The sequence below is a fragment of the Sus scrofa genome, chromosome 8 (assembly GCF_000003025.6).
Source record: "Sus scrofa isolate TJ Tabasco breed Duroc chromosome 8, Sscrofa11.1, whole genome shotgun sequence".
NCBI classification, from domain to species: Eukaryota; Metazoa; Chordata; class Mammalia; order Artiodactyla; family Suidae; genus Sus; species Sus scrofa.
In genome coordinates this window covers 37,936,264-37,963,904 of record NC_010450.4, presented here as the reverse complement: position 1 = coordinate 37,963,904, position 27,641 = coordinate 37,936,264, and the positions used below count along the sequence as shown (strand labels likewise).

At 40.5% G+C, this 27,641-nt stretch overlaps 2 protein-coding genes across 2 annotated transcripts in view; one reads left to right on the top strand and one right to left on the bottom strand.

The window, feature by feature from the left end:
* CNGA1 (cyclic nucleotide gated channel alpha 1) overlaps nt 1–27,641 on the top strand; it is a 72,476-nt gene that overhangs the window by 5,031 nt on the left and 39,804 nt on the right. Inside the window, exons 2-3 of the mRNA XM_021101171.1 lie at nt 22,502–22,604; nt 25,868–25,939. Of these exons, the coding sequence (XP_020956830.1) occupies nt 22,550–22,604; nt 25,868–25,939 (127 nt within the window). The 5' untranslated portion in view covers nt 22,502–22,549. The remainder of the gene's footprint in view (nt 1–22,501; nt 22,605–25,867; nt 25,940–27,641) is intronic.
* Nucleotides 413–27,093, bottom strand: NIPAL1 (NIPA like domain containing 1). Its single transcript, XM_003360909.4, has 6 exons — nt 26,923–27,093; nt 17,204–17,470; nt 13,497–13,553; nt 8,289–8,379; nt 5,590–5,750; nt 413–5,047 (listed from the first exon to the last, which is right to left on the bottom strand). Exons 1-6 carry the CDS (start codon nt 26,966–26,968, stop codon nt 4,428–4,430), a joined length of 1,242 nt encoding a protein of 413 aa, XP_003360957.1. The 5' UTR covers nt 26,969–27,093; the 3' UTR covers nt 413–4,427.

Sequence of the window (27,641 nt, the reverse complement as noted above, 5' to 3'; positions counted from 1 at the left end):
ATGTGGTCAATGCTGAAGTTCTGTGGGGACGAGAAGGAAATCACTGAAGGTCAGTTTTAATGGAAGGCAATTAATGCTACCAAAGATTTTTATAATGCTTTTTTTCTTCTCCTTTTAAAGTTCTGAACTGAGGGGAAGTTTCATTACGTGGACTGTTGAATAAAATTTTCAAAAAAATAAGACAATTCTCCTACCTTTTGTTCAGATGCTAGAACAATTATATAGGAGATAGTTTTGGGGAGAGCCTTTTTCTAAAACACAGATTTTTAATATCAAGGAAATTGACAAAGCAAAATTAAGCAAAGTGCAGCTTTTTTTTTAAACCTCGAAATTTTCTTTTTAATCTCAAATAGGTATATTTTTGTCATTACGTAAACTTAATTCAATAAAGTAAAAACTGAATTCCAACAAGCATAATTAAACCACATTATTTTATTGCAAATGAAAAATATACAAACATTAATTGAAACTTTGTCAACTTTTGAAAATGAACAGTATGTATAAACATTTGAAAAATAGAAAATTTCATGATCATAGTAATATTTGAAAATATTTCATATGTATTCATGTAAGTTATTTTTCCACAAAGTTTTGTTGACATGTAAAGACTGCATTTAGTTCAGTTTCATGAAGAAAAATATTTTTGTCAGGATCTTTTTGTATTGAGATAGGATACTAATGGAATTTATTTTTCACTTGGATTATTAAAAATGAGCTAAGGTGACACAAACTGAGAAAAGAAGAAGAATGTATAAAAACTGGCAAGCAATGCCCCTTCCTGATCTAGTGCTTTGACTAAGAATTAAAATGTTGATTTGGAGTTCCCTTGTGGTGCAGAGAGTTAAAGATCCTGCTTTGTCATGGCAATGGTTCAAGCTGATGCAGTGGCGTGGGTTTGATCCATGGCTCAGGAACTTCCACATGCCCAGGTATGGCCAAAATTTTTTTTTTGATTCGAAGAGAATTTTTTTTTTTTTTTTTTTTTTTTTTTGGTCTTTTTCTAGGGCCGCTCCTGCAGCACATGGAGGTTCCCAGGCTAGGGGTCTAATCGGAGCTGGAGCTGCCGGCCTATGCCAGAGCCACAGCAATGCAGGATCTGAGCCACGTCTGCAACCTACACCACAGCTCACGGCAACGCCAGGTCCTTAACCCACTGAGCAAGGCCGGCGATGGACCCTGCAACCTCATGGTTCTTAGTCAGATTCGTTAACCACTGCGCCACGACGGGAACTCCCAAAGAGAACTAAATTTTATCAAATGCCTCAATATCAGGCATGGTACAATTACTTCCCATGAATATATATATATATATATTTGATCGAGGACTCTTAAAACAAATAATTTCATGTTGCCAAATCTAAAGGGTTTTATGAATATTCTGCAATCTGAACTAAAAAGTCATTCACCATTGACCTAAGAATAGAATTGTAAGTTGAAAAATGAAACGATTACATTTACAGTAGTAGGAAAAGCTTTCATGTGTGAAACAGAGCTGTGTGAGTACAGCTTTGTAATCCTTAATGACATACGTACAGATAGTCACATAATAAATCTTAAGGTATCTCTGTGAGATACAGTACATATATTAAATTATATACATATGAGACTACCCGTTAAGACTAACACAGTTAGTCTGAATATAGGGATCCAGCATTTTATTTCTCCTTAGACAATATCTTCCTACTTGGGAAAAATTATTCTGGGTTTTGGATTTGTAACATTTTGGTTTTTCAATGCATATGCCCACCAGGCAGTTCCAGAGTTTTTCGAATGTTTTATTGTTTCTCAACATATTTCAACTCTTTGGATCTTTCGCTGACTTTCTCCTGGGCATATCTGTCTGTGCCAATTCATTTCCAACCCAGGGTCCACAGGGATTCTTGTGTTCCAACAACCTTCGACCTGGGCACAATATACCAAGGGCAAAGCTCTGTAACAGGTGACATTGAAGAAATAACTGACCCTAAAATTCAGTAGGTGGAGCAGCACCCCAGCCTCAAGCTGGATGTCATTAACTTCCTCACCAAGAAGGTGTTCTAGAGAAATCAACAGAGTTTTCAATAGAAAAGTGAAAACCTTTAAAAGAATTTCTACAATTTTCAAACACTTTTTCTACATACTTGTGTTCATAGCTTATATATCTGATATACAATTAAGGTGAATCAGCAATCGACAGGGGAAACACATATTTGACCTGAGGTATTAACCCATGAATCTTCCACAGATGATCAGTTTTCAGAAATTTAGAATGTACTGAATTGCACTCACCACTAAACTCTGCTGAAGGAGTTCCCACTGCGGTGCAACAGAAATGAACCCGACTAGTAACCATGAGGATGTGGGTTCAATCCCTGGCCTCTGTGTAGGTCACAGATGCAGCTCAGATTCTGGGTGGCTGTGGCTGTGGCTGGCAACTATAGCTCCGAGTTGACACCTGGCCTGGGAACTTCCACATGCCGAAGGTGCAGCCCTAAAAAGAAAACAGAGAAACAAAAAATTATGCTGAAAAGATTCCATCAGCACATTAGGACTTTGCAGTGTCTCAAGTCATCACCGTGAACATCAGTCAGAGTTCAACAGAACTGGGGAAAAGCTGAAGTCACTTTAATAGAATTCTGAAGGGAAGAGCCTACTATTTATTACCCAGGTAGACTTGAGCTACATTATGAACAGACAAAACTAATAATATTTGACATTAGAAGAGAAAAATCCAGTCAACCTGAAGAGCTTTTGTTTTTAATGTCATAATTATTTTTTGGTTTTTTTTTTCCCCCAGATTTTTGTTTTGAGAGGAAATAAGTTTGGTCTGGAAATAAGATAGCTAATTTCTCTTCCATTAATTATATCAACGAGTAATAAGTAATATGTCCATAAAAATGTGACCCCGGCCTTGAACTTGGAATGAGATAGGAAAATTTTATGTGGGCTTTATTTTCATAAGGAAAGGTCTTTTCCTGTTGTTGTCCCTGGGGGCTTAATTTTTTAAGACATTAACTCCTCTTTCTATTCTCCCCAAACACTTACAATAAAATGTATGGAAAACATGCTCAAGACAAGATTCAACAGAAAAAGACCATCTACCACTCATTATGGTAGGATATGTATATTTTAAAAAAGGTTACTAATGATTATAATTTCCTTAATAAAGAAGAGAGTGCCAAATTTCTCCAGAAACTCAATTTTGTCCTATATTGCTCAAGTCTGAGTTAAAAGAACCTGTGAACATAATCAATTGCATTTGTTTTGTTTTTTTCAAGAGGGTCATTATAAGAGTTCATGCAGATCTTTCACAAACATTTTTCTAGTTGTTTCTAAACAGTCTGTGGAAAGCCCACCTTTTGGGAATTCAACCTTTGAGAAAAATTGAAGTGGACAATATAACCCTAAAATAGTGTAGCAATTACTTTATAAAAGTCTCTGCATCAACAAGGAAAAAGACCGTGAGGATAACACTAAAAGAAAGGAACAAAAGGAATATAAGGAACTCCAAAGCTGAAATCACCTGTATTTCTCCAGAAACTCAATTTTGTCCAATGTTGCTCAGGTCTGAGTTAAGAGAACCTGTGAATATGGTCATTTGTTTTTGTGAAAAGCAAAAAATAAATTGTTTCATTTCCCTAAGGTACTAAGTGTCTCCCTCCCTCCTCTGTTCTCCCCTTTTTAATTGATAATAAGTTTCTATGATATGTCATGAAATTACAATTCATAAGCCCTCATGGGCATGTGTATCACGCATATTCTAGCCCACCAAGGAGCAGATTTCCAACATGCCGATTTTTTTCTTTAGCACTCTACTCTTTAGCTATGTAGTTTAGAAAGAAGGAAGTTGGTGGTGGCGGGTGGGAGCATCAGTGATTTTGCTTCTTAGTTTTAATAATTTGAAACTATGACTCATTAGAGAGTGATGATTGATATTCTGCTTATCAGCACACCATTCAGCCTATACCTATGAGTTACTGACAGACTAAGAATAGCAGCCACTGGGTTAAAGGATCCGGTGTTGCCGCATCTGCAGCTTGGATTCAATGCCTGGCCCATGAACTTCCATGTACCACAATTGTAGCCATTAAAAAATAATAAAAAAATACATAAAAAAGAATAGCAGCCAAAGAAAGGAAGAGCCACCTGGCAGAGCCAAACATTTTGACCAGAAGAGATTATTCTGGGTCGTCTAACTCTCTGACTTCTTTTAGGCTTAGGAAATATTTCAAGTGTGCAAAAATGAAAACCAGCAGAAGTCTTCTGGGGGGAGGCACCAAAACTTTGATTTTCAAAATTAATGGCCCCAAATGAAACATTTTTGTTTGGCTTCACATCTAAATCATTAGTTAGAACTTTAACAATGCCAATGTTCCTAAGAGTTCATCCAAGAGTCAGATAGTCCTTCTTCTCTCCAAGTGACTCGTCGTGGTTAATGTTCAGGGTTTCTAGGGACTGTGATCATCGGTCCTGCTAAACAAGGTAATGTCATCATCAAATCCTGGGGTTGCACATTCTATGTTCTCTAGTAAGATGTATTTGTCTTCATGGCCATTCAGAGAGAAGACTTCTTTCTGAGTGTTGGTTGTCAGGTCACTCCAGGTAATGTCAATGTTTTTGAAAGCGTGTAGAAGGAAAATGCCGTTGATAATGGTGAAGAATCCACTCAAGGTCCCGATGATATCGCCAGCTTTCATGCCATACCATTCTTGGAATAAGATGACGGAGCAGGTTACTACCATGGATGTGAAGAACACGTAATAAATGGGAGTCACAAGAGATGTGTTGAAGGTGTCCAGGGCCTTGTTGAGATAGTTAATCTGTGTCGTCACTGAAAGCACAAGTACAGCCAGCAGAACAAAGACCAGGGGATGCTTATAAACTGGCTTCCATTCCAACAGTTCCTTAATGGCAATTCCCAGGCCTTTGACAGAAGAAACAGAAAATGCGCCGATCAATGAACAGATTGAAATGTAGACCAAGATATTGGTCTGTCCTTTCTTGGGAGCCACGATCAGAATCAGCACCAAGGAGATCACAGTTATGATCACAGCAAAGGAGATAAATCCTGTTTGGAAGAGAAAAGAATTAGACTTCAGCGAATGTTAATAGGATCGCGTCTTTGTGAAATGTTGCTAAGTCATTAGGATCATAGGTGTTTTGAAAAAAGAAGTGAGATTACATTAAAAAAAAAAAAAAAAAACCACCACCTAGCAACAACAACGTTTTACTGCATGGCTCTGGATATTTGACAATGGACATTCACAGACATGTCATTTGAACCTCGCAGATAACATTATGAGGTACAGCAGGTATTGTCCAATTGACTTTTTATTTTCCCAGGGAAGAAGGTGTCCAAGTTTGGGTTGGAGTAAAGTCTCTTGCCTCTCCTATCTGCATCTCTTCCTTTCCTTGTGTAGAAGGGAAGGGTGGACACAAAAGTAAGGTCTGTCACCTTTTTAGAAGACTTGTACTACTCAGTCAAACCTTATTGTATCTCAATCCACAACTAGGCTCCTAGGAAACGGATTACAATATTATTCTAAGCTCATTTGATGAGGAGAGAAAGTGGATCAGCATTTGAGTAAGTGCTTCGGTTGCATCACAGACCTGGGTCTCTCAATTTCATTTCCATTTCATGCAGAGAAGCGACTTCCTCTTCTTGTGGGGCATGGATAACCATCACGGTTGACCCCAGTATGCTTAATATGCAGCCTAGCTTCCCATGAATGTTCAAGTGCTCATTTAAAAAATAGGAAGAGAGTATCGCACTGTTGGAAGAAAAAGAAAAAAAAATCACTCTTGTTTCATTACCTTTTGATTCCACAGCAGCTCAGACGATGCACTGTGGTGCGTGCTGCTCTGTGTTTCAATCAACTGACTTGAATGTACTATGTGCCACTGAAAAACCTGATGAGTTTTCAAACTCAGAAATGGCCATCATTAATTAACAAGTCAACAAATAACAAATGCCGAAGAGACTGTGGAGAAAAGGGTACCCTCCTACACTGTTGGTGGGAATCTAAATTGGTACAACTACTATGGAAAACAGTATGGAGGTACCTCAGATAACTAAATATAGAACTACCAGATGACCCAGCAATCCCACCCTTGGGCATATATCCAAATAAAACTTTCACTGAAAAAGATACATGCAGAGTTCTTGTCATGGCACAGCGGAAACGAATCCAACTAGGAACCATGAGGTTGCAGGTTCGATCCCTGGCCTCACTCAGTGGGTTAAGGATCTGGCGTTGCCGGGAGCTGTGGTATAGGTGGCAGACGAGGTTTGGATCTGGTGTGACTGTGACTCTGGCATAGGCTGGCAGCTGTAGTTCCGATTAAACCCCTAGCCTACATACCTTCACATGCCGCCGCTGCGGCTTTAAAGTAAAAAAAGAAAAGAAAAAGATACATGTACCTGTATGTTCACTGCAGCACTACTCACAACAGCCAAGACATGGAAACAACCTAAATGTTCATTGGCAGATGAATGGATTAAGAAGATGTGGTATATATAATGGAATACTACTCAGCCATAAAAAATAACAAAATAATGCCATTTGCAGCAATGGAACTAGAGACTCTCATACTAAGTGAAGTAAGTCAGAAAGAGAAAGACAAATACCATGTGATACCACATATCTAGAATCTAACATATGGCACAAATGAACCTTTCCACAGAAAAGAAACGCATGGGCTTGGAGAACAGACTTGTGGTTGCCGAGAGGGAGGGAGAAGAGGAGGGAGTGGGATGGACTGGGAGTCTGGGGTTAATAGATGCAAACTATGGTATTTGGAGTGCATAAGCAATGAGTTCCTGCTGTATAGCACAGGGAACTACATCTAGTCACTTATAATGGAACATGATGGAGGATAATGTGAGAAAAAGAATATATACGTATGTTTGACTGGGTCACTTTGCTGTACAGAAGAAATTGCCAGAACATGGTAAATCAACTATAATGGAAAAAATAAAAATCATTTAAAACATCTCAGAAATGATGATTAAGCAAATCTGCTTAATTGCTTTTATGTCTAAAATCTATAATAGGCATTCAGTGCCCCTGTGATCTTCCCATGACCTTCCAAGAGGTCCCACTCAACTCATTTTCAATGTTCCCATCTTCTGAAAAGCCAAAGAGAATGGAAGATCTTTTCCATCTTCCTGGCATGATACATTTAGAACATGTGTGCTCACAAAAGCTTCTAAGAAGGACCTATGCCTAAAGAAGAATGGCTCTTCTCAGGGCCAGTATTGAGCTAATGCACACAAGTACACCCACAGTGGTTGTCAAAATATTAAAATATTTCCTTACCAGCTGCTATTGCCCTTATGCCTATCCAGTGTTCCACTATTTTGGTTGTCATGGCCTCAGGAAGTTCTAGATTGGCACCACCATGGACACCAGCTCACACCACCCTGCTGCTCTACCAGTAGGTCAGCTCTAGCTCCTTTTCCTGATGCCCGGGCTCTCACCAGGGTATTTGTCAGTATCTATTTGTACCCAAGACTGTGGTCAATCTCTAGATGCTTTCTGAGTCGCCCACATATGGCCACTCCTGGGAACTGCAGCCTCTGCAAAAAACACCACTACCAAGAGGATTCACTAGATGACAGGCTTCTAATTAGTGCTTTATGTGTACAGACTCGATTTTCACAACAATCCTACAAGGAAGTTGAAAAGAAGTGGGTAGGCCTTGTCATAAGCTTTCTTCTAGAGGTTGATAATGGAGATAAAAGGAAAAGAAAAAGACAACAAGCAAAACAGGTGCTTAGCTACAAAATAAGAGTTCATGGGCGCATGGAACATGTTCATTTGGGATCATAAGACAGAGCAACTCAGAAAAGTTAGATTCACATTCTATTGACAGAAGAATTATTCCTGTTTCTAGGACTAAAAGAAACTAAGATGTCTCCAAACAGAAGTATCAGGCAGACAATGCAAGACTTTTAGTGAGAGTTGAAATTTAACCCAAACACCATGCTTTTTAAAGTCCTCTGATAACTACGGTCGTTAGCCACTATGACAACAGAGAACGTTCAAAGGGCTGTGGCAATATGTTCAGGTGAGAGGGGAAAGCAAATCTGCTCGGCTTCACTGAATTGTCACAAATGAAACATAACTACGTTTATCAGAAAGACAGTCTAGTTCCTATTTCTAATGCTATTTATTGTGTAGTCTTCTCAAATTATTTTTGTGATTTTTCAAAATTTGGAGATAGGCGTAGCCATCTCTTTCTTGTGGGTTAAGTTTATCATGGCCTTAAGATCCCAACAGAAGCCAAGTTCTTTATCGCTCACGTACCTTATGAGAACACTCAGAGCGCCCAGTGGGGTGACCAAGGTGGCAGGTGCAAAGGCATAGGCTGCAAAATTCGCAGCTTCTCCTGCTCCCACTGGAAAGCAAACAGCAGCATGAATACAAACGATGGGCTTATTTATCCTAAAAGAAAAACAACTGACACATGCAAAGCAGGAGATTTTTATCCCCGAGACACTGATGGAGCTAGCAAAAAAGCAGTAATTTAACTTCTTTTAGGGAAGGTAGGGGAGGTTTGGTATTAAAAGGATGCAGATAAACTGTAATTACCTGGTGATACAAACTCAACTAGTGCAAAAAGTGATGACCAAGGAATATATATTTTATTTTATTTAAAAATTTTTTTTTGTCTTTTGTATTTTTAGGGCCACACCTGAGGCATACAGAGGTTCCCAGGCTAAGGGTCGAATCAGAGCTACCGCTGCCGGCCTATACCACAGCCACAGCAATGCCAGATCTGAGCCTCGTCTGCAACCTACACCACAGCTCACGGCAACGCCAGATCCTTAACCCACTGAGCAAGGCCAGGGATCGAACCTGCAACCTCATGGTTTCTAGTCAGATTCGTTTTCACTGTGCCACGATGGGAACTCCAAGGAATATATATTTTAAATGACCTCCCATAAAGACTTTTGTTACTTTAGTTTCAGAACTGTATTTGGTCAATCTAGCAGAAGTAGCTTTGGAGGAAGCAGAGAATTAGTATTTGCTAAAGGATACCTACAGCTGGAGTTCCTGTTGTGGCTCAGTGGTAACGAACCCAACTAGTATCCATGAGGACGTGGGTTCGTTCGACCCCTGGCCCCGATCAGTGGGTTAAGGATCCTGTGTTGCCATGAGCTGTGGTGTAGATCATAGACCCGGCTCTGATCTTGCGTTGCTGTGGAGTAGCCTGGCAGCTGCAGCTCTGCTTTGACCCCTAGTCTGAAAACTTTTCTAGGGTGCGGCCCTGAAAAAGACAACAACAACAACAAAACGCATCCCTACTGTTATGCAAATGAACAGTAAAGCAACTTGTAAAATGAGAATGCTTTCTAGAGATGTAAGGTCCAGGCGAGGGATGCCAGAGATGCTTATCACTGGCCTTGGAGTCAAGCACCTCTGGATTGCAGATGATTTACAAGCAAGCAACACTATCTTAGTAGCCCAAGGAGATCCAAGCAGCTATTTGGAAGTCCTAACAGTGTGTTCCTGGAGTCCGTTTCTTATCTGAGGAACTCCAGACTTCCATGAGATAGTGTGATGCAATTAAATTCCAGAGTGAGGGAAAATCCCTGGGGGAGTTGGGCCCTTGGATTGGGCCAAATGATTCTCATGCGTCACAGCTGAACACCTGCCCACAGGATGTCGTATTTCCAACTGCAAACTCTGCCAAGCAAACACTTGTAGAGAGCGTCTAACAGAAAAAAGACACCAGCACACGTTTTTCCCCCTCTGGCTGCTATCCACGCCACCCTCCCAATCCCCATTCCATCCCCAGCCACATCTACAGGAGGACTCAGCTTTGAAACATCCTCAAATAGGAGTTCCCATTGTGGCTCAGCAGGTTAAGAACCCGACTAGTATCCACGAGGATGCAGGTGGAGCCCTGGCCACACTCAGTGGGTTAAGGATCTGGCATTGCTGTGAGCTGTGGGGTAGGTCACAGATATGACTCAGATCTGGCATGGCTGTGGCTGTGGCATGGGCTGGCAGCTGCAGCTCCAATTCGACTGCTAGCCTCGAACTTCTATATGCCGCAGGAAGAAAAATAATGAAAGAAAACGTCATAAACCAAATAGAAACCTACTGAATGGAACAATTAGGAGATTGCTCTCCTGAGAACAACAATGGTAGTTTTCTTGGAATAGTAAGCAATGAAATAAAATTAATATTTTAAGGCATGACAAAATTTAAACAAAATTTTTCTTGGTCCCTTTGGGTCTCTTCCATCTCCTTTAGTCTGTGTTGAGCATCTGCATTAACCAGACCTCGTTAGAAGACAATCTTCCTTCTTAATCCTGTAAGGGCCGACTATTCCCTTTGCACATGCAGCTCTGGATTGTGTCAGCTGTCCATTATATGTCATTTAATGTACAGCCCCCTGTATATAACTGTGCTTTTGACCTCTCATATAGGCGGAATGGTTCTCGTTCTGAGAGGCTGTTCCCAGGATATAATCTTCAGTTTTCCATTTCTTTCTTAGATTGACAGATTAATTTTTTTCGTCAACATAAGCTTTCTAGAATACTTCGTTATTTATACTTTTATCTTACAGACAGCTTTCCAGGAAAATACTGATCTCATAATTAAGGTACCATATGTTTGTCACTAGATATAGTTTCTAGTGTTGAAGACAGGCTTTTTGTCTCTTCAATACTGGCATAAACTTTGTGCATGATGAAAATAAAATTATAAACATAGCCATATACTATTTTCCTTCTATTTTCATTCTGTTGTGTGGGCAGAAGGTGGGGAGATACTAGAGAGAGACAGAGCAAGAATCATCTAAATATTTGGGATTTTCCTGATAGAGTCCTTAAGAACATTCATCCAAATGAAGTAAGAAAATAGATATGAAAATACTTTAAAAACTGAAAATGCTAAGAAAAAGAGCCACCGAAAAATTTATACAAATTTAAATTGTTTTTATTCACCATCCTATAAGCAGATAAGGTGGCAGGGGAGGGGAGAAGAACCAGATATAGCTTTTTTTTTTTTTTCTTTTTCAGCTGCACCCATAGCATATAGAAGTTCCCGAGCTAAGAGTTGAATCTGAGCCACAGCTGTGACCTACACCATAGCTGTAGCAATGCTGGATCCCTAACCCACTGCACCCGGCCAGGGATTAAACCACTGCCTCCAAAGAGACAAGCAGGATTACTAACCCCCTGCACCACAGTGGGAACTCTCAGATACAGCTTTCTGACACAAGAGAAGCCATTTAGGCCTGAGTCATTTTGTGACCAAAGCCTGGCTGCGATACTTGAATAGTTCTCAGTAATTATTGATCTTAACAAAAGAAACAAACTATTTTCAGGCAAGAAAAGTAACAGCAGCAAAGAGGACAAATCAGTTGTAGAGACTCCCAGTTCCATTTCAATGGTAAAGATTAGCCTGAAGCACATTCCTGAGCTGTTTTGCAGATTTTTTTTTTTTGTCTTTTTAAGGCAACACTCACAACATTTGGAGGTTCCCAGGCTAGGAGTTGAATTGGAGCTGCAGCTGCTGGCCTATACCAGCTAATATCAACTAAATCTTGGATTTTGTCAAACTTTGCACCAATTTTATGCCAAATTCTCCTCTGCTCAAGCCCCTTCCTCAATATGTATCTACCACCCAAGCCCCTTAGTGAATTTGCACATACTTTTAGCTTAAAACTTCTCCAGTTTTAAGAGTTGGTGCTCAGTGCTCTCCTCACTTGCTACAAGTAGCCCATCCTTCCTTCTCTTGATCTTTGGCTGGGTTGTGTCTTTTGGCTTGGCACACACCAAGAGGTGAACCCAGCTTTCCAGTAAGAAGCCTTTTAGGTACTACCATTTATTAAAGAAAAGATGACTGGATTAGGAAGATGTGGTATATATACACAATGGAATACTACTCAGCCATAAAAAAGAATGAAATAAAGCCATTTGCAGCAACATGGATGGAACTAGAGACTCTCATACTGAGTGAAGTAAGTCAGAAAGAGAAAGACCAATGCCATATGATATCACTTATATCTGGAATCTAATATACAGCCCAAATGAACCTTTCCACAGAAAAGAAAATCATGGACTTGAAGCATAGACTTGTAGTTGCCAAGGGGGAGGGGGAGGGAGTGGGATGGTTGGGGAGCTTGGGGTTAATAGATATAAACTATTGCCTTTGGAATGGATTAGCAATGATATCCTGCTGTGTAGCACTGGAAATTATGTCTAGTCACTTATGATGGAACATGATAATGTGCGAAAATAGAACGTATACATGTATGTGTAACTGGATCACCATGCTGTACAGTAGAAAATAAAAAACTGTATTGGGGAAATTAACTATTAAAAATAATGATAATAATAAAGAAAAATAAATAAAATTGCTTCTAACTTGCAAAAAAAAAAACAAAAGAAAATTTATCCAATCCTTTTTTTTCTTTCTCTCTCTCTTTTTTTTTTTTTTTTTTTTTGTTGTTGTTGTTGTTGTCATCGTCTTTTTAGGGCTGCACTTGCGGTAAATGGAAGTTCCAGGCTAGGGGCTAAATTGGAGCTGTAGCCACTGGCCTACGCCACAGCCACGTGAGATCTGAGCCATGCCTGTAACCTACAGCACAGCTCACAGCAACATTGGATCCTTAACCCACTGAGCAAGGCCAGGGATAGAACCTGCATCCTCATGGATGCTAGTCAGATTTGTTTCCACTAAGCCATGACAGGAACTCCTCCAAGCCTTTCTTATAACAGGATCTCAAAAATACTGAAAGGTGTTACTTGGTACAGGAAAATCAATGGAAGTTTTAGGGCTTCTGGTGCAGAGGGAGAGGGCTGGCCAGTGGTGTAAAACTACAGTTTATGAGGTCTTTTCTTTGGAAGTTTTAGGCTTGGGATTTGAGAAAATTCAGAGGCGTTAAGAGGCAGATATAAATCTGCAAAAGCGCCCGAGGGCTATAACACTGCCTTGTCTTTGGATATCACATTAGCATTTAGGAAAGTGCTTTCACACCCCACAGGGTCTCATTGAGTCCTGGGGGCAAGTCCAGGAGGAAGCAGAGGCTGACAATCTTTGTCTCTCCATTTGTTAAGAGCCACGCACTCCAAGGGGACTTGCACTTATCCATGTTCTAATCTTGGCCAGGAAAAGTGTCCCCATGCCTTGCAGCTAGAATAGTTACAACATGGAGTCAGGAGCTGGGAAAATGTGGGAGGGCCGCATTTGCCTCAATTGCAACAGTTAATTACATGCAAGAAAAGGAGAAGTTTATGAGAAAATAAAAGATTTCAGATGGTAACTTTTTCCCTTGCATTCCAAGAGCACATATTGAGGACGTGGAGGTGGGGAGAAAAGCATAAAATTAATTCTACATTCACATGACTTGTTTTATATATATGACATTCTGCCTACACAAAAATTTCTAGACTTAAATGCCACCCTTACTAGGAAGATAAATTAATCATTTGAACAATTACATGTACTTTCTCTATCATTTACAAGCAAACATGCCTCTCGGCTTTAAGGACTTACTTGAGAGTAATCCTGCCCACCAGAGCCACTCCTTGAGGTAAGAATGTCCACCTTGTCCTAGGAAAATTGTAAAAACAGAAATGAGGTTCCCAAAGTGGAGGAGGGGGGTTTGAAGAACTGACTTCTACAAAAGGTACTGGAATATGGTTGGAAAAACAAGACTTTTTGTGTGTGTGTGTGTCTTTTAGGGCGGCATCTGTGGCATATGGAGGTTCCCAGGCTAGGGACTGAATGGGAGCTATAGCCACTGGCCTACCCCACAGCCACAGCAATGCCAGATCTGAGCCGCGTGCGCAACCTACACCACAGCTCATGGCAACGCCGGATCCTTAACCCACTGAGCGAGACCAGGGATCGAACCTTCATCCTCAGGAATACTAGTCAGGTTCATTACTGCTGAGCCACAATGGGACCTCTCCCTCTCTGTTTCTTCATTGAAGTATAGTTGACATATAATATTGTGTTAGTTTTAGGTGTATGGCATTGTGATTTAGTTTTATGTATATATAAATTTCAAATTATTTTCCATAATAGGTTATTACAAGATACTGAATGTAGTTCCTTGTGCTAGCTAGTAAACCCTTGCTGCTTATCTATTTATGTAATTTGTATCTATTAATTGCATACTCCTAATTTATCCTTTCCCCTTGGGTAACTACAGGTTATGATCTATGTCTGTGAGTCTGTTTCTGTTCTGTACATATATTCATTTGTATTATTTTGTAGATTCCACATAGAAGTGATATCATGTATTTGTCTTTTTCTGACTTACTTCACCTAGTATAACATTCTCTAGGTCTATCCAAGTTGCTGTAAATTGCAAGATTGCATTTATTTTTGTGGCTGAGTAATATTCCATTATAGTTATGTGCCACATCTTAAACCAATCATTTGTTGATGGACCCTTGGGTTGTTTTCATGTTTTGTTTATTGTAAATAGTGCTGCTATGAACATTAGAATGCATAAATTTTTTCAAATTATTGTTTTCATCTTTCCTGGATATACCCAGGAGCAGGATTGCTGGATCATACAGTAGCTCTATTTTTAGTTTTTTAAGGTACCTCCATACTGTTTTCCATAGTGGCTGCACCAATTTACATTCCCACCAACGGTATAGGAGAAGTTCCTTTTTTCCACACCCTTTTCCAGCATCTGTTATTTATAGGCTTTTTGATGATAGCCATTCTGACTAATATGACATGATACCTCACTATGGTTTTGCTTTGGATTTCTCTAATAATTAGTGATGCTGAGCACCTTTTATGTGCCTGTTGACTAGCTGTATGTCTTCGTTTTAGAAATGTCTGTTTAGGTCTTTTGCCCATTTTTTGATTGGATTTTTTTTTTTTTTATATTGAGCTGTATGATCTGTTTGTTTCTTTTGGATATTAACCCCTTGTTGGTCACATTGTTTGCAACTATTTTCTCCCAGTCTACAGGTGGTCTTTTTCATTTTGTTGATGGTTTTCTTTGCTGTGCAAAAGCTTGTAAGTTTGATTAGGGGCTATTTGTTTACTTTGGCTTTTATTCCTTTTGCCTTCACAGATTGATCTAAAAATATTCCTATGATTTAGATCCAAGAATGTTTTGGCTTTCTCTTCTAGGAATTTTATGGTGCCATATCTTATATTTAGGCCTTTAAATCATTTTGAATTTATTTTTGTATATGGTGTGAGGGAATCAGTTCTAATTTCACTGATTTACATATGGCTGTCCAGTCCTACCAATGCCACTTATTAAAGAGGCTGTCTTTTCTCCATTATATATTCTTGCCTCCTTTGTTGAAGATTAATTGACCATTGGTGTGTGGGTTTATTTCTGGACTCTCTCTTCTGTTCCATTGTTCTATATGTCTGTTTTTGTGGCAATACCATGCTGTTTTGATTACTGTAGCTTTGTTCACTTCTTAAGATAAATTCCCAGAAGTGAAATTACTAGGTTTAAAGATATTGACATTTTTAAGCTTTCACAAATTGCTCTCAGGAAGTTTGTACCCACTTATGTTTTACAGAGCTGTTTATTCCTCAAATTCCCTTAACAACATAGGGAATTATTTTTTCAGGAAAAAACCAAGTTGTGTTAAAATAGTAGGCCACAACTCAGAAGTTCATTTCTATAAAGTTGGTTTCTCTTTGGGTACTAGTGAAGTAACATTTACTCAGCTATGTTTACTGGCTACTTAACAATAATTATTCTGAGAGTTCCTTGTTTATATGCTTTGCCTATTGTTTTCACTGATTTACATATGGCTGTCCAGTCTTTTTCTTATTGACTATAGTCACTCTTTATATATTGTGGACCTTAACTACCCTTTGCCATATATTTTGAAATTTTTTCCTCCTATGTCATTTCCCTTTTATTTTCAGTTAAAGGTATTTCCAGGTAGGATTCCCCCCACACACACACACACCACTTTGGACAATCCAGGTAATCTCTTCCTTTATATAGCATTGAGTATTTCCTTTATCTTTATGCTTAAGAAGATTTTCTGTTAGGTTTTTTAAAAAATTATTTCATTTTAAATTTAATTCTAAACTACGTGAAATCTATTTTGCCAAATGATATAAACTAGACGTCTTACATTTTTGTCCTCTGATTTTTGCCAACTGACTCAGTATTTTTGATTGAATAATTCATCCTTTCTCCAGGGGATTGAAATGCCTCTTACAAAATCATATATTAAATTGCCGTATGTATTTATACGGCAATTTGATTATCTTTTATTATTTTGTCTCTCTTTTTAAATGCCACTACCAAACTGTTTTAATATCCTCTCATCATTACCCTTTTATAAACTTGTTTGTGCGATTCATAGTCTTTGTTTTCCCCTATGAACCTTAGAATGATATTTAGCTCTTTTATGGCATTATTCTTAATAAGAATTAATAGAAAATTCATGGTTAATGAGGGATAGTCAAGCAGAGCTATACAGCATCTGAAATGTCACTATAAATAGTAACCTAATTCTACTACCTATTTATTGATTTGACAGTATTTATTGGGTGCTAACCATGATGCTAGGGAAGGTTCATACTCTGGAGAGTCTAATATCAATAAACTAGTAAGCCTGTTTAAAATAATAAACAACAAATGTACCATGCTAAGTTATTCCAGACACAAAGAAAACCTTTGTGCAACGACAGACAATAGCAGGGGTGGAGGTTAGGGCGAACTCCCCAGAGACAACGGTCAAGGAAGACTGTTCTGGAGTGGTGACATTTTAGCTGGATATCTGAAAGTTGAGGCAGACAAATGACAGGCAGGGAGAAGAGAGTTTCAGGCAAAGAGAAAGACCTCGAGGTGGAAAAGAACTTGATACATTCCAGGAACCAAAGAAAAGCAGAAGATGAAGCTGGAAAGGTAGCATAGACCATTTTAGGCAGGAGGTCAGGGACTGTGGAAGGATTTTACTGAGCACAAAGAAAAGCCACTGATGTGTTTTAAGCAGAGCAGTAGCCTGATCTCACTTTTGATCCCGAAATCACAGACCAAAGCTATGAAAGAAGAACCCATCTCACACTCTAAACACCTTGAGTTTTAATCTCACCCTAAAGGTGACAAAACCAGCTCAATGTTCAGTTGCTAAGGACAGAGATAGACACTAAGGTAGAGTCAGCGAAATCTTATTCTTGTAGCACTGTGACCTTGCAATAGAATTATTTCTGCAGTTAGAAACTTGAATCTGTCAGTTGCATGTGTTTCTTACCAGCTCTAGTAACACCCTTGTTGGCCAGTTGCAAGAGGCCCTTTTTTTTCAAGATGAAACTGGAGCCAATAAAAATACTGGAACTTATTGCCAGTACCAGGCCTACATACAGACTGTATTTGTTCTCAGCATTTGCAGAAATGCTCAGGTTGGTTATGCTGGAATTCAGGTCCCTGTAGAGGACAGGAGAAGCCAGTAGCTGTGACACATGTGTGATCTCACACCAAGCCTGGGAGGCATTTGGACAGATCAGAGCCAGCACGTAGCCTGGAAAAAGGAAAAAGAGGGAAGGGTCAACAGACAACAGGAAGATGCACTGCTGTATATTTTCTTTCTCTAAGAGAGAGGAAGCTGAGCGGACAGCACTGACACACTTTTTTACCGCCTGATGGGATGTCTCCAGCATGTGGTCCACAGGCTCGCAGACACATTCAGTTGGGTTCACACAGGTTCTTCTAAAGGTTTTCACAACTTTTTAGCTGTCATTTACAAAAGGGAGGCATCATGTGACAGTCTAGATTCTTCTTTCAAAATGGAAAATCTGGCCGTACTTGGTTCTTTGCTCCAGCTGGAGTAGCATGCAGCTGTTTAGACCCGAATTGGGCTCAGCAGCTCATCATGCTACCCAACCTTCTGCTTCTCTCCTTCACACTATCGGGGTGTCTCCTGGAGACCAGCAGTGTCTGTGACACCCGAATGTAGGAGAGGGCACCCCACCCCTCAGTGCTGAAACCAACACCTTACAGGAAACCAATCAGCCCACTTGGTGGGGGATGAAATGTGCACTTCAGAACACGTGTTTAAAATCGGGTTTAGTGTTCTGAACTACGTTCCCTGCAGAGAATAATTTTTTCAGATCTACTCACTCACTTCCTCTTTAATAAAACAGAATCTAATACAAAAATGAATTAAACATTAGTAGCCTTTTTTTTTTCTTTCTGAACATGACTCAAAATAAGCATGTAAATCCACTGAACGAGCCCCATTATATTAAGTGCCTTTTTTCTTTCGAGGTTAAACACTAAAACACAGAATGAAAACAGTTTATACCAAGATACTTTTTATAATCTGTTTGTTCTCCAATTGAAAAGCGCCTACAAGGTGACACTGAGACTAGATTTTCTGACCATCTTTTCAACTCTTCCCCCCCCCAATTTAAAAGGCACATTTTCACAGATATAGAGAACTAGTGGTTACCAGTTGGGGGTGGGTGCAGCATAAGGGTGAGGGAGTGGGAAGTACAAACAACTGTGTGTAAAATAGGCTTGAAGATATATTGTACAACACAAGGGATATAGCCAGTATTTTGTAATAACAGTAAATGGAAAGTAACCTTAAAAAATGGTGTAACAAAATTTTAAAAGGGCATATTTTTCCTAGCATGAATGAGCAAAGGAAAATTAATAAACAATTTCAGAAATCAGTGAAAAAAATTAGTTTTACATCTCAAAAATCTTAGGAAGGCATATGAATAACAAAAGAGTTTGACTAAATGATGTCTTAGAAACAAAAGCTTAGAAATGAGATTCTATGCTTCTTGGGCAAAATATGATGACGTTATGTGAATTTTACCACATATTAAGTTAAGAAACGAACATAAAGTTCTGGTCTAGGAAAAGGTAAAATAATTGAATTCCGTCTTTTCATGGTCATTATTTCATTTATGTCTGTAATTTGAAAATGAACCAACTTTGATTCAGAGATATGGGGTAAATTCTGAGATAAAACTTCTAGGAGTTCCCCTTATGTCTCACCAGTAAGGAACCTGACCATATCCATGAGGATGCAGGTTTGATACCTGGCCTTGCTCAGTGGGTTAAGGATCCAGTGTTTTTGTGAGCTGTGGTGTAGGTCGCAGATGTGGCTCGGATCTGTTGTGGCTGTGGTGTAGGCCAGCAGCTGTAGCTCCAATTTGACCCCTAGCCTGGGAACTTCCATATGCTGTGGATGCAGCCCTAAAAAGCAAGGAGGAAAAAAAAAACTTCTAAATACGCCAAGGAAAACTGTATTACTTCAGGGATAGTCTGTGGTAACCGAGGAATTTTTTTAGGCTGGTTGCTTTAGTAAGAACTGCTGCAGATTTTCAAATAAGCTAGGCCTTAGCAATCTTGTTCCAGGCACTGTTCATCTCATCTAAAGTCTGAGTGCAAATAACTTTTGGTAGTAAGAATTTCGGTTACATGAATTCTTGTGCAAACATCTGGCATGACTTTCCAGTAAATTCCAAGGCTGCATTAGTGTCACTTACTATGTAGTTAACATAACCATTCCAAAACTTTATCTCTGAAAACTGTGTGGGTGGACCTCATTCCAGTGAAACAATATTCTTTCTGAGCTGTTGACATAGCAAAATGTTTCCGACATTTTAGGGGGTGTGGGGGTAGAGGGTAAATAAGAGAGAGCAAATAATCTTTGTTGCAATTTGTAAGTTCTCATTGTAAGGGGACATTATGGCAAGTTTTATGGCAAGAAAAATAATAAAAATCTTGTCTAGTTATACTGGAACTTAAATTGGAACTTAAATTGTTTTATGTTTTGGGAGCATATTAAGGAGAGTCCCCAGCAGATACGACTGAAGGAAGTAGCCAAGGAGTGACAGGGTGGTTGGTGGGTGGGGAGGTGGGTAGGGCAGGAGGGAAGAAATAGATGGAGCAGAATGTGTGAGCAGGGGCTTTGGAGGGTTTCAGAGGAATCAGAGTGTCTCAAAATCAGAGCTGGCTTCTTAGGATTCTAGTAAGCAAAACTCCAGGAGTTTAATCCAAATTTCATGCAACACAGAAAATCTGGCACAGTCCTTATTTTTCATGTTAATAGGCAATGTCAATAGCCCTCTAAAGTTTCTGTAGCAATTTACACTCCTGTCAGCAGAGAGCATATTCTGCTTCTTTGATGTTATTATAAATTGTTCTATTTTATTATTTTTTTTTTTTAGGGCCATACTCATGGCATATGGAAGTTCCCAGGCTAGCGCTCATATCAGAGCTACAGCTGCCGGCCTACACCATAGCCATAGCCACCTCAGGATCCGAGCCGCATCTGTGACCTACACCACAGCTCATGGCAAAACTGGATCCTTAACCCATGGAGCGAGGCCAGGGATTGAACCCACATCCTCATGGATCCTAGTTGGGTTTGGGTTCATTAACTGCTAAGCCACGAAGGGAACTCCCATTTTATTTTTTTTTAATTTAAATTTTTTTTTTCTTCATTTTTTGGCCACCCCTCAGCATATGGAGTTCCCAGGCCAGGGAACAGATCTGAGCCACAGCTGTAACCTAAGCCACAGCTGTGGCAATGTGGGATCCTTAACCCACTCTATCAGGTGGGGATCTAACTTGGGTCCCAGTGCTCCCAAGATGCCATGGATCCCACTGCACCCAGCAGGAACTCCAAATTGTTCTAAATATTGAGAAATTAATATTTAGGAAAGGTGTGTCCGTGATAAAGAAGAAATAATATATGCCAGTGTATTAACCACTCAATTTAAGAAATAAAACATTACTCCTCAGAGGTAACAACTATACTGATTTTCTAATATTCCTCTGCTCAAAAAAAAAGATTTCCCCTATAAGATTCTATCTTTAAATAATAAATTGTTTAGTTTGCCTCTTTTTGTCCCTTATAAAATGTACTCATATTGTATGTATTCTTTAATACTTTGTTTTCAAGATTTATCAGTCTTGATGCTTGTGGTTGTGAGGGTCCCCCTACCCCCAGGACTGTTCTGTAGAATTCTGCTGTATGACTATCTCATTAATTTTTATTTTTAATTTTTATATTTTATGGGAGTTCCTGTCGTGGCTTAGTGGTTAATGAGGTTGAGGATTCGATCTCTGGCCTCGCTCAGTGGGTTAAGGATCTGGTGTTGCTGTGGCTCTGGCGTAGGCCGGCGGCTACAGCTCCGATTCAACCCCTAGCCTGGGAACCTCCATATGCCACGGGAGCAGCCCCAGAAAAGGCAAAAAGACAAAAAAAAAAAAAGAAAAAGAAAATTTTTATATTTTATTGTTGGGGGTATTTGGGTAATTTATAGTATTTTTGTTCTCACAGACAGTGCTGCTAATGTTGTCAATTATGTTAGATCATATGAAATTGATGACATTTGACAATTTTTTGACCTACAGAAATAGCAGTTCATGTGATTCAACTTAAGAGGTATCTTCTATGCACAGGTGAACATTTACTTACGCATAACAGCTTAAACACTGAATAACAAAATTAAATTTTCTATAGGATTATATGCCTTTTCCCCACCTTAAGCTCCATTACTAATTATCTATAATCCTGGACAATTTGAGTCATCACTTTTGGCATCAGTTTCTTCATCGCTAAAACGAGGGAGTTTGACTCGAGGATTCTAAAGATCCCTCCCATAATTCGGTGGTTTGATCAAAAGCTATCTTGTTTTCCAGAGTAATTTACTTACAGTACTGGTAGCTCATAAATGTTGCTGATGGACCAGCTCTAAATTCATAGGCAGGAGTTCCCGTTGTGACTCAGCGGTTAGTGAACCCGACTATCATCCATGAGGACGAGGACGCAGGTTCGGATCCCTGGCTTTGCTCAGTGGGTTAAGGATCTGGCATTGACGTGAGCTGTGGTGTAGGTCACAGACATGGCTCAGAACCTGCATTGCTGTGGCTGTGATGTAGGCCACCAGCTACAGCTCCAATTAGACCCCTAGCCTGGGAACCTTCGTATGCCACAGGTTCGGCCCTAAAAAGAGAAAAAAAAATTAATTTATTCATAGGCACTTGTAGCTGGAAGACATTCTAAAGAAACTAAGATAGCAAGTGACTTTCTAAAATCATGTAAGTGCCAAAATCAGGGCCAAGAAACCCAATTCCCAGGCTACTATTCTTTTTATTTCAGAAAAGTAAAAAAAAAAAGTACAAATAAAGACACTTAAAATTTATTATTGTTTATATAAAAGTGAAATGCTTTGAATAATTTTTTCAAGTCCTATTTGTCTATAGATAATAATAACTTAAATTATCCATTTAGTACATGGAATAGCATATCTGGTGTCTGAGAAGCCAGTGACTGCATGTAACTACATTTTTAATAACTGCAGGGTATTTCCCATTTGAGGAAATCATTGTCTCACTATTCTACTGGGTTAATTTGGATTATTTCAGCAAATATTCTTACTTCCTTATCCCTTTGACATATTTTTCCCCTGATGTTTGGCTGGAAGTGAGTTGGTGGCCAATGGGACGTCAGCAGAGGTGATAAAAGGAGAGGATTCAAGTGTACTTATGTGGTTGGCTTACTCTCCTGTGCCTCTGTGCTTCTCAGGAATACAGCTTCCTGGAGAAGCTGCTGCCCCTTGAACTTGATCCCAGAATGAAAACGCATGGAGCAGACCTCTCCTCATCCCTCATTCAGGAGTCAAACTCAGGTGGGTATTTAGCCCAGCACAGAGATACCCAGGTGTACCTGGACTAGAATAGTAAACCATTAGCTGACCTACAGATGCATAAGCAAAAATGTATGATTCTTTTTTGGGCTATGTGTTATGTAGCAATAGCTGACTGCTACACCTGCCTATTGATATTAGCAAAGGGAAGAATGAATGAAATCTCTTATTTCCCCCACAATTTTTTTTCTAAATATCAGCCACTGTGAATCGGACTACATCACTCCCATGCCTCATTCCCCATGATTTTTTATGGCAGATACAACAAAATCTAAACACCTAATCCTGGACTTATAAAAAGCTTTATATGCTCTGAAGCTTGCTCACCTCTGACATTATACATTGCGTTACCCTTTCTCTCATTCATTCTCTAAAACACTAGTTATCTTTTCATTTTTGATTCAACACATATTTATTGAATATCTACTATCTATTCGGTATTTTCTAGAAGCTGGGGGTACAGAAGTGATAAAATAAAATTCCTGCTCTGTTATATTCATTTTAATGGGGGGGGGAATAAACAAGTGAACTAATAACTATAGACTGTTGAGTGCCATGGAAAGCAGTACAAAAGCAGTACAAACCCTGCTGCTAAGTGTAAAATCAAAAACCCTCATGTGGGAATTTGCTGAAGGAGAGGAAGGAACTGCACCAGCCAGGCTGGCCAGAGAGAGAAGGGAGATGGTATGAGATGAGGTCAAAGCGTAGCAGGGGACAAGATCAGGGGAAATGAGCCTTTAGATAAATAAGTAGGTCCAGGCTTGGAGTTCCATGAACGTTCCCTTCGTGGCTCAGTTGTTAATGAACCCGACTAGCATCCATGAGGATGTGGGTTCGATCCCTGGCCTCGCTCAGTGGGTTAAGGATCGGCATTGCCGTGAGCTGTGGTGTAGGTTGCACACATGGATCAGATCTGGTGTGGCTGTGGTGTAGGCCAGCAGCTATAGCTCTGATTGGATCCTAGCCTGGCAACCTCCATATGCTGTGGGTGCAGCCCTAAAAAGACAAAAATAAAACAAAAAAGGAGGTCCAATATTTATCTTTTCTCCTTCCAAAATTCTATAATGGCTTCCCTTTTTCTTTCATAAAAAAATCCAAAGTCCCCATTATAGTCTAAAAGGGGCTACAGATTCCTATCTCCAGGTATCTCTGTAACCCCATTTCCTACTTTTCCCCTTCTTTCCATAGGCTAAATTCCTTCTCACCTTAAAGCCTTAGAGTAGCCTGTCCTTGTTATTTAGTCCCAGGAATGGCTGGCATGGCTTACTCCTCCTCTTCATTCCCACTTAAAATGTCTTCTCTGCCTTTCCAATCTAAAGGAACTTCTCATTCTCCATCATACAATTTAATATTACCCATCCACCAAACTTGCTCTTACAGCTTAATTATGGCTTTGCAACAACACTGCATATCCATGTATCTATTTCATTTCTTCACCCAACTAACTAGTTGTTGAACACCTACCATGCAAGGCACCATGTTAAATTCATATTCATTCAACACTTAACAGATTCTTATTGAGCATTTCCTGTGTGCCAGGCCCTGTTCCGAGAACTGGCCAGACAGAGATCAACAAGACAGGTAAACAGGTCTCTATTCTCATAGAGCTGACAATTTTAGTGAAAAACCACCAAAAAAGGAGGAAAAAAGGGAGTAGGAATGAGAAATAATTTTGAGCTAATTTGGAAATCATAGTAGATATATCTACACATAAATTCTGATACTCCTGGGTAAGAAGCCTCTTAGTTCAAAGAAAACCCAAGTAGAATTAAGCAGATAGTGTTGATTTTTTTTTTAAGTTAAAAACTTGTATCTGTAAACCAGATCATCCCACTATCAGTGTGTTTGGAAGCCAAATACCTTTTGTGGATTGTTGACCATCAGATTTCCTGCATAAATTGCTACAATTAATAACATACTGTTTTCTAAACAACCTTTAGTGAAGAAGGTTTACTACCTTAAAGCACTTGAATTTCAACACTTAGGAAATCTACAGAAGGCTGGAAAAACTTATACTTTTAGTCTTCTTGTAAAAATCTAGAGGAAATCTTTTTTTAGTGTAATATAAAAAGAAGCTATATTTTACATAGAAAATACAGCTTGTCCTGACAATAAAAGTCATGTTCAATTGGTGGAATTTTGAGAAAAGTTTATGATATGGATTTTTTTTTAACTGTAAAAATCTCAGAATCATTAATGTATACCATTGTATCCAAGGGGCCAGAGAATGGGGATGGGCACCTACAGAAAAAAAACAAAAGCTCAAATAATTTTGTGCTAGGTTCGATCACGAATTATGAAAGTTCGGATCTGGCATTGCTGTGGCTATGGCGTAGACCAGCAGCTATAGCTCTGATTTGACCCCTGGCCTGGGAACTTCCATATGCAGTGGATGCGGCCCTAAAAAGCAAGGGGGAAAAAAAAAGACAAAAACAAACAAAAAAAACCCTAAAATGAATTACGAAAACTTATTCAATTCTCTGGGCCCACAGGCCCAGACTGTCTAGTTCCAGACTGTCTTGAAAAATCCCTCTATACCAGAATCTAGGCTAATGTCTGGCAGACGGGACTCTTGTCATTTGAGTAAATGAACAAATGAAAAATGGAGCCTTACCTCCATGTCAGGCTCTGAAGTGTGTGCTTCATAAGTAATCCTGCCTGCCTGTTTTCCTCAAACTCCAAACTGTAGGAATTATTTCCAATTTATAGATGAAAGACAACAAAGGCTGCCTTAGTTGAGAAGACAGGTGCCAAAGCCTAACCTCTTCCCACTACTGATAACAATTCTGATTTTTCCAAAGTCTTTCCCTCCTGCCTCCCACACAATTACCACAATTAACCTCAGCTCTTAAGCATAGAACTTGAATATTTCTTGTTGGAACCAAATGCAGGAGCAAAGTAAGAAATTCAAACAAGCTGTGTAATTCATGCATCCTGCTTACTTACAGATCCTTGAGTAAACAAGGGTGGACGTGTTAGTAACAGTTTGACTTACTGCTTTAGGAATTCTGTAGACAAAGGTCACACAACCTGACCATCTAGGAAATAATTCTAGATCCAGCAGCCTTAGTAACCACTTCCCAAACTCAGTCTTTGAATAGTTTGTGAATCATTCAGGCATTTTTTCTCTCTCTCTTTGTGGCCCTTCTTTCTCTTGCCAGCACAGGTTTAACTAGTTCACTTCCCCCACCCCGCCTTTTTTTTTTTTTTTTTTTTTTTTTTTTTTTTTTTTCTTTTTAAAAAAGCTCTCCATATCAAGGAATCGGCTGGAAGAGCGAGGAGAGAAAACCAGGGAAGCTACGAGCGCTTTTGGAAAGGTAGAGTTCTTGCCACACTTCTCACTGCCCCCTCTCTTTACAACCACACTAGGTAAATGAGAAATCGGCTTTCTTCTAGACTTTGGGAAAACCGAACACTGGCATTTCAGTTGATTCACACTGTCCGCCCCCGCCTTCCCCCACTCCGGTACCCGGGTCCCTACTTTTATCCGGACTCACACGCGCTTTCTGCACTGAGAATGTAGGAAGTCTGCCAGTGTTGCAAACACCTGGCAAAGGGCAAGGGGCCGCCCTGAGCTTTTACAGGACGTGGGTGGGGGCCGAAACTCCATACCAGAAAGCAGTGAGAAACCCGCAAATAACTGCGCCCAGTTCCTCGTCTCCTCCTCGGTCCCGCTCTCGTCTTAAGCAGCCAAAAAGTGACTGCACAGCGAGTCAGACGCGAGGCTTCGGAGGTTGGAGACGTTTCCATCTCAAAGGAAGAGGACGGATGTGAGTGGTCTAGGCTTGCCCGGCACCCTCCCCCGGGATCCAGCCAGGGCGCCTGACCGTCCAAAGTGTCGGACCCTCGCCAAACCAGTGCTGGGCGCAAGACCCAACTCTCCTGCCCCGTCCCCGGGCACGCCCGCTGCCCAGTGGGTGACGTCGACCGAGGACTCGAAGTGAGTCTGAATCAGTAGAAGCGCCCTTCTCAGATGAGATTTGGGAGTCTTCCCACAGCATCCTGAGTGCCCCTCTCGACACTCAGCCCTGGTTAATTTACATGGATCTGCCTACTGGACCCGGGTGGGAGCCACGTATGTCTTATCCGACTCAGGCACTCCCACAGAGTCTGGCATATTGTAGGCATCAATAAGTATTGGTTGACTGACGAACTGGCTGAATGACTGAATGAATAAATGCATGAATGAGTGCTTGAGAGTCGGCGTATCCCTTTCTGGTTGATCTCCACAAGCACCCGGGACAACCCTCCCTGTCTCATCGCCATCCGGATGCCAGTTACTCCGGTTCGGGGCACTCACCTTCATGGCAGGGCTCTCCGGGCGGCAGCCTCACCTGTCCCCCCATGGCCCCGATGGGGCTTCCTGGGCGCAGAAGCTCACTCCTCACCCACCTGGGCTTCTCCACCTCCCCATGGGACAGGGTACGGACGGAACTGCAGGATCCAGGGCTGGTGCGCGCTGACCCCGGCCCCTCGGCAGCCTCAGCCAATGGGGACGACGGGGTGGGGCCTCCGCGCGAGCCACGCCCCCGAGGTCCCAGAGTTGGGTGCGGACTCTCCCATCGCTCTCGGCTGCTGAGGCCTTCGGGCTGGTGTGTGGCTGGCGGAAGCGTTTGCTGTCCGTAGGGCGGGACCCCTGCGGGAACCAAGCAGTGCGAAAACACAGACACACCTCACAGGGTTAAGGCGTCTCTCAGAGCATGGAGGCCGCCGAACCAACTCCCGGGGAATTTAGGGGCGTAAATTCTGTGCTGGAGCCCCCTTCTGGCTTCCCTGGGGTCGAAACCCCTGCCGCTGGATTCTGAGGGCCCTGCTTTAGATGTATGGGGCATTGTAGGGAAGTTGTGCCCACTGGGATTCTGCTCTGATTACCATGTGAAACTTTATTCTGGGGGCTTTAGAATAGACGTTAGCGTTTTGTACTACTATCAGCTTTTTTTTTTTTTTTTTTTTCCCACTGTAACTTTTCTTGGGATTCTTTGTCTTCAAACTCCGCCTCCCCTTACACCGCTTTCCGGA

Coding starts and splice junctions, on each gene's coding strand:
- NIPAL1 (XM_003360909.4), bottom strand. CDS start 26,968: ATGGGGGGACAGGTGAGGCTGCCGCCCGGAGAGCCCTGCCATGAAG. Junction 13,554..17,203: donor CAAGGGTGTTACTAGAGCTG/GTAAGAAACACA, acceptor CAATTTTCCTAG/GACAAGGTGGACATTCTTAC. Junction 5,751..8,288: donor GCTCTGAGTGTTCTCATAAG/GTACGTGAGCGA, acceptor TTCTTCCAACAG/TGCGATACTCTCTTCCTATT.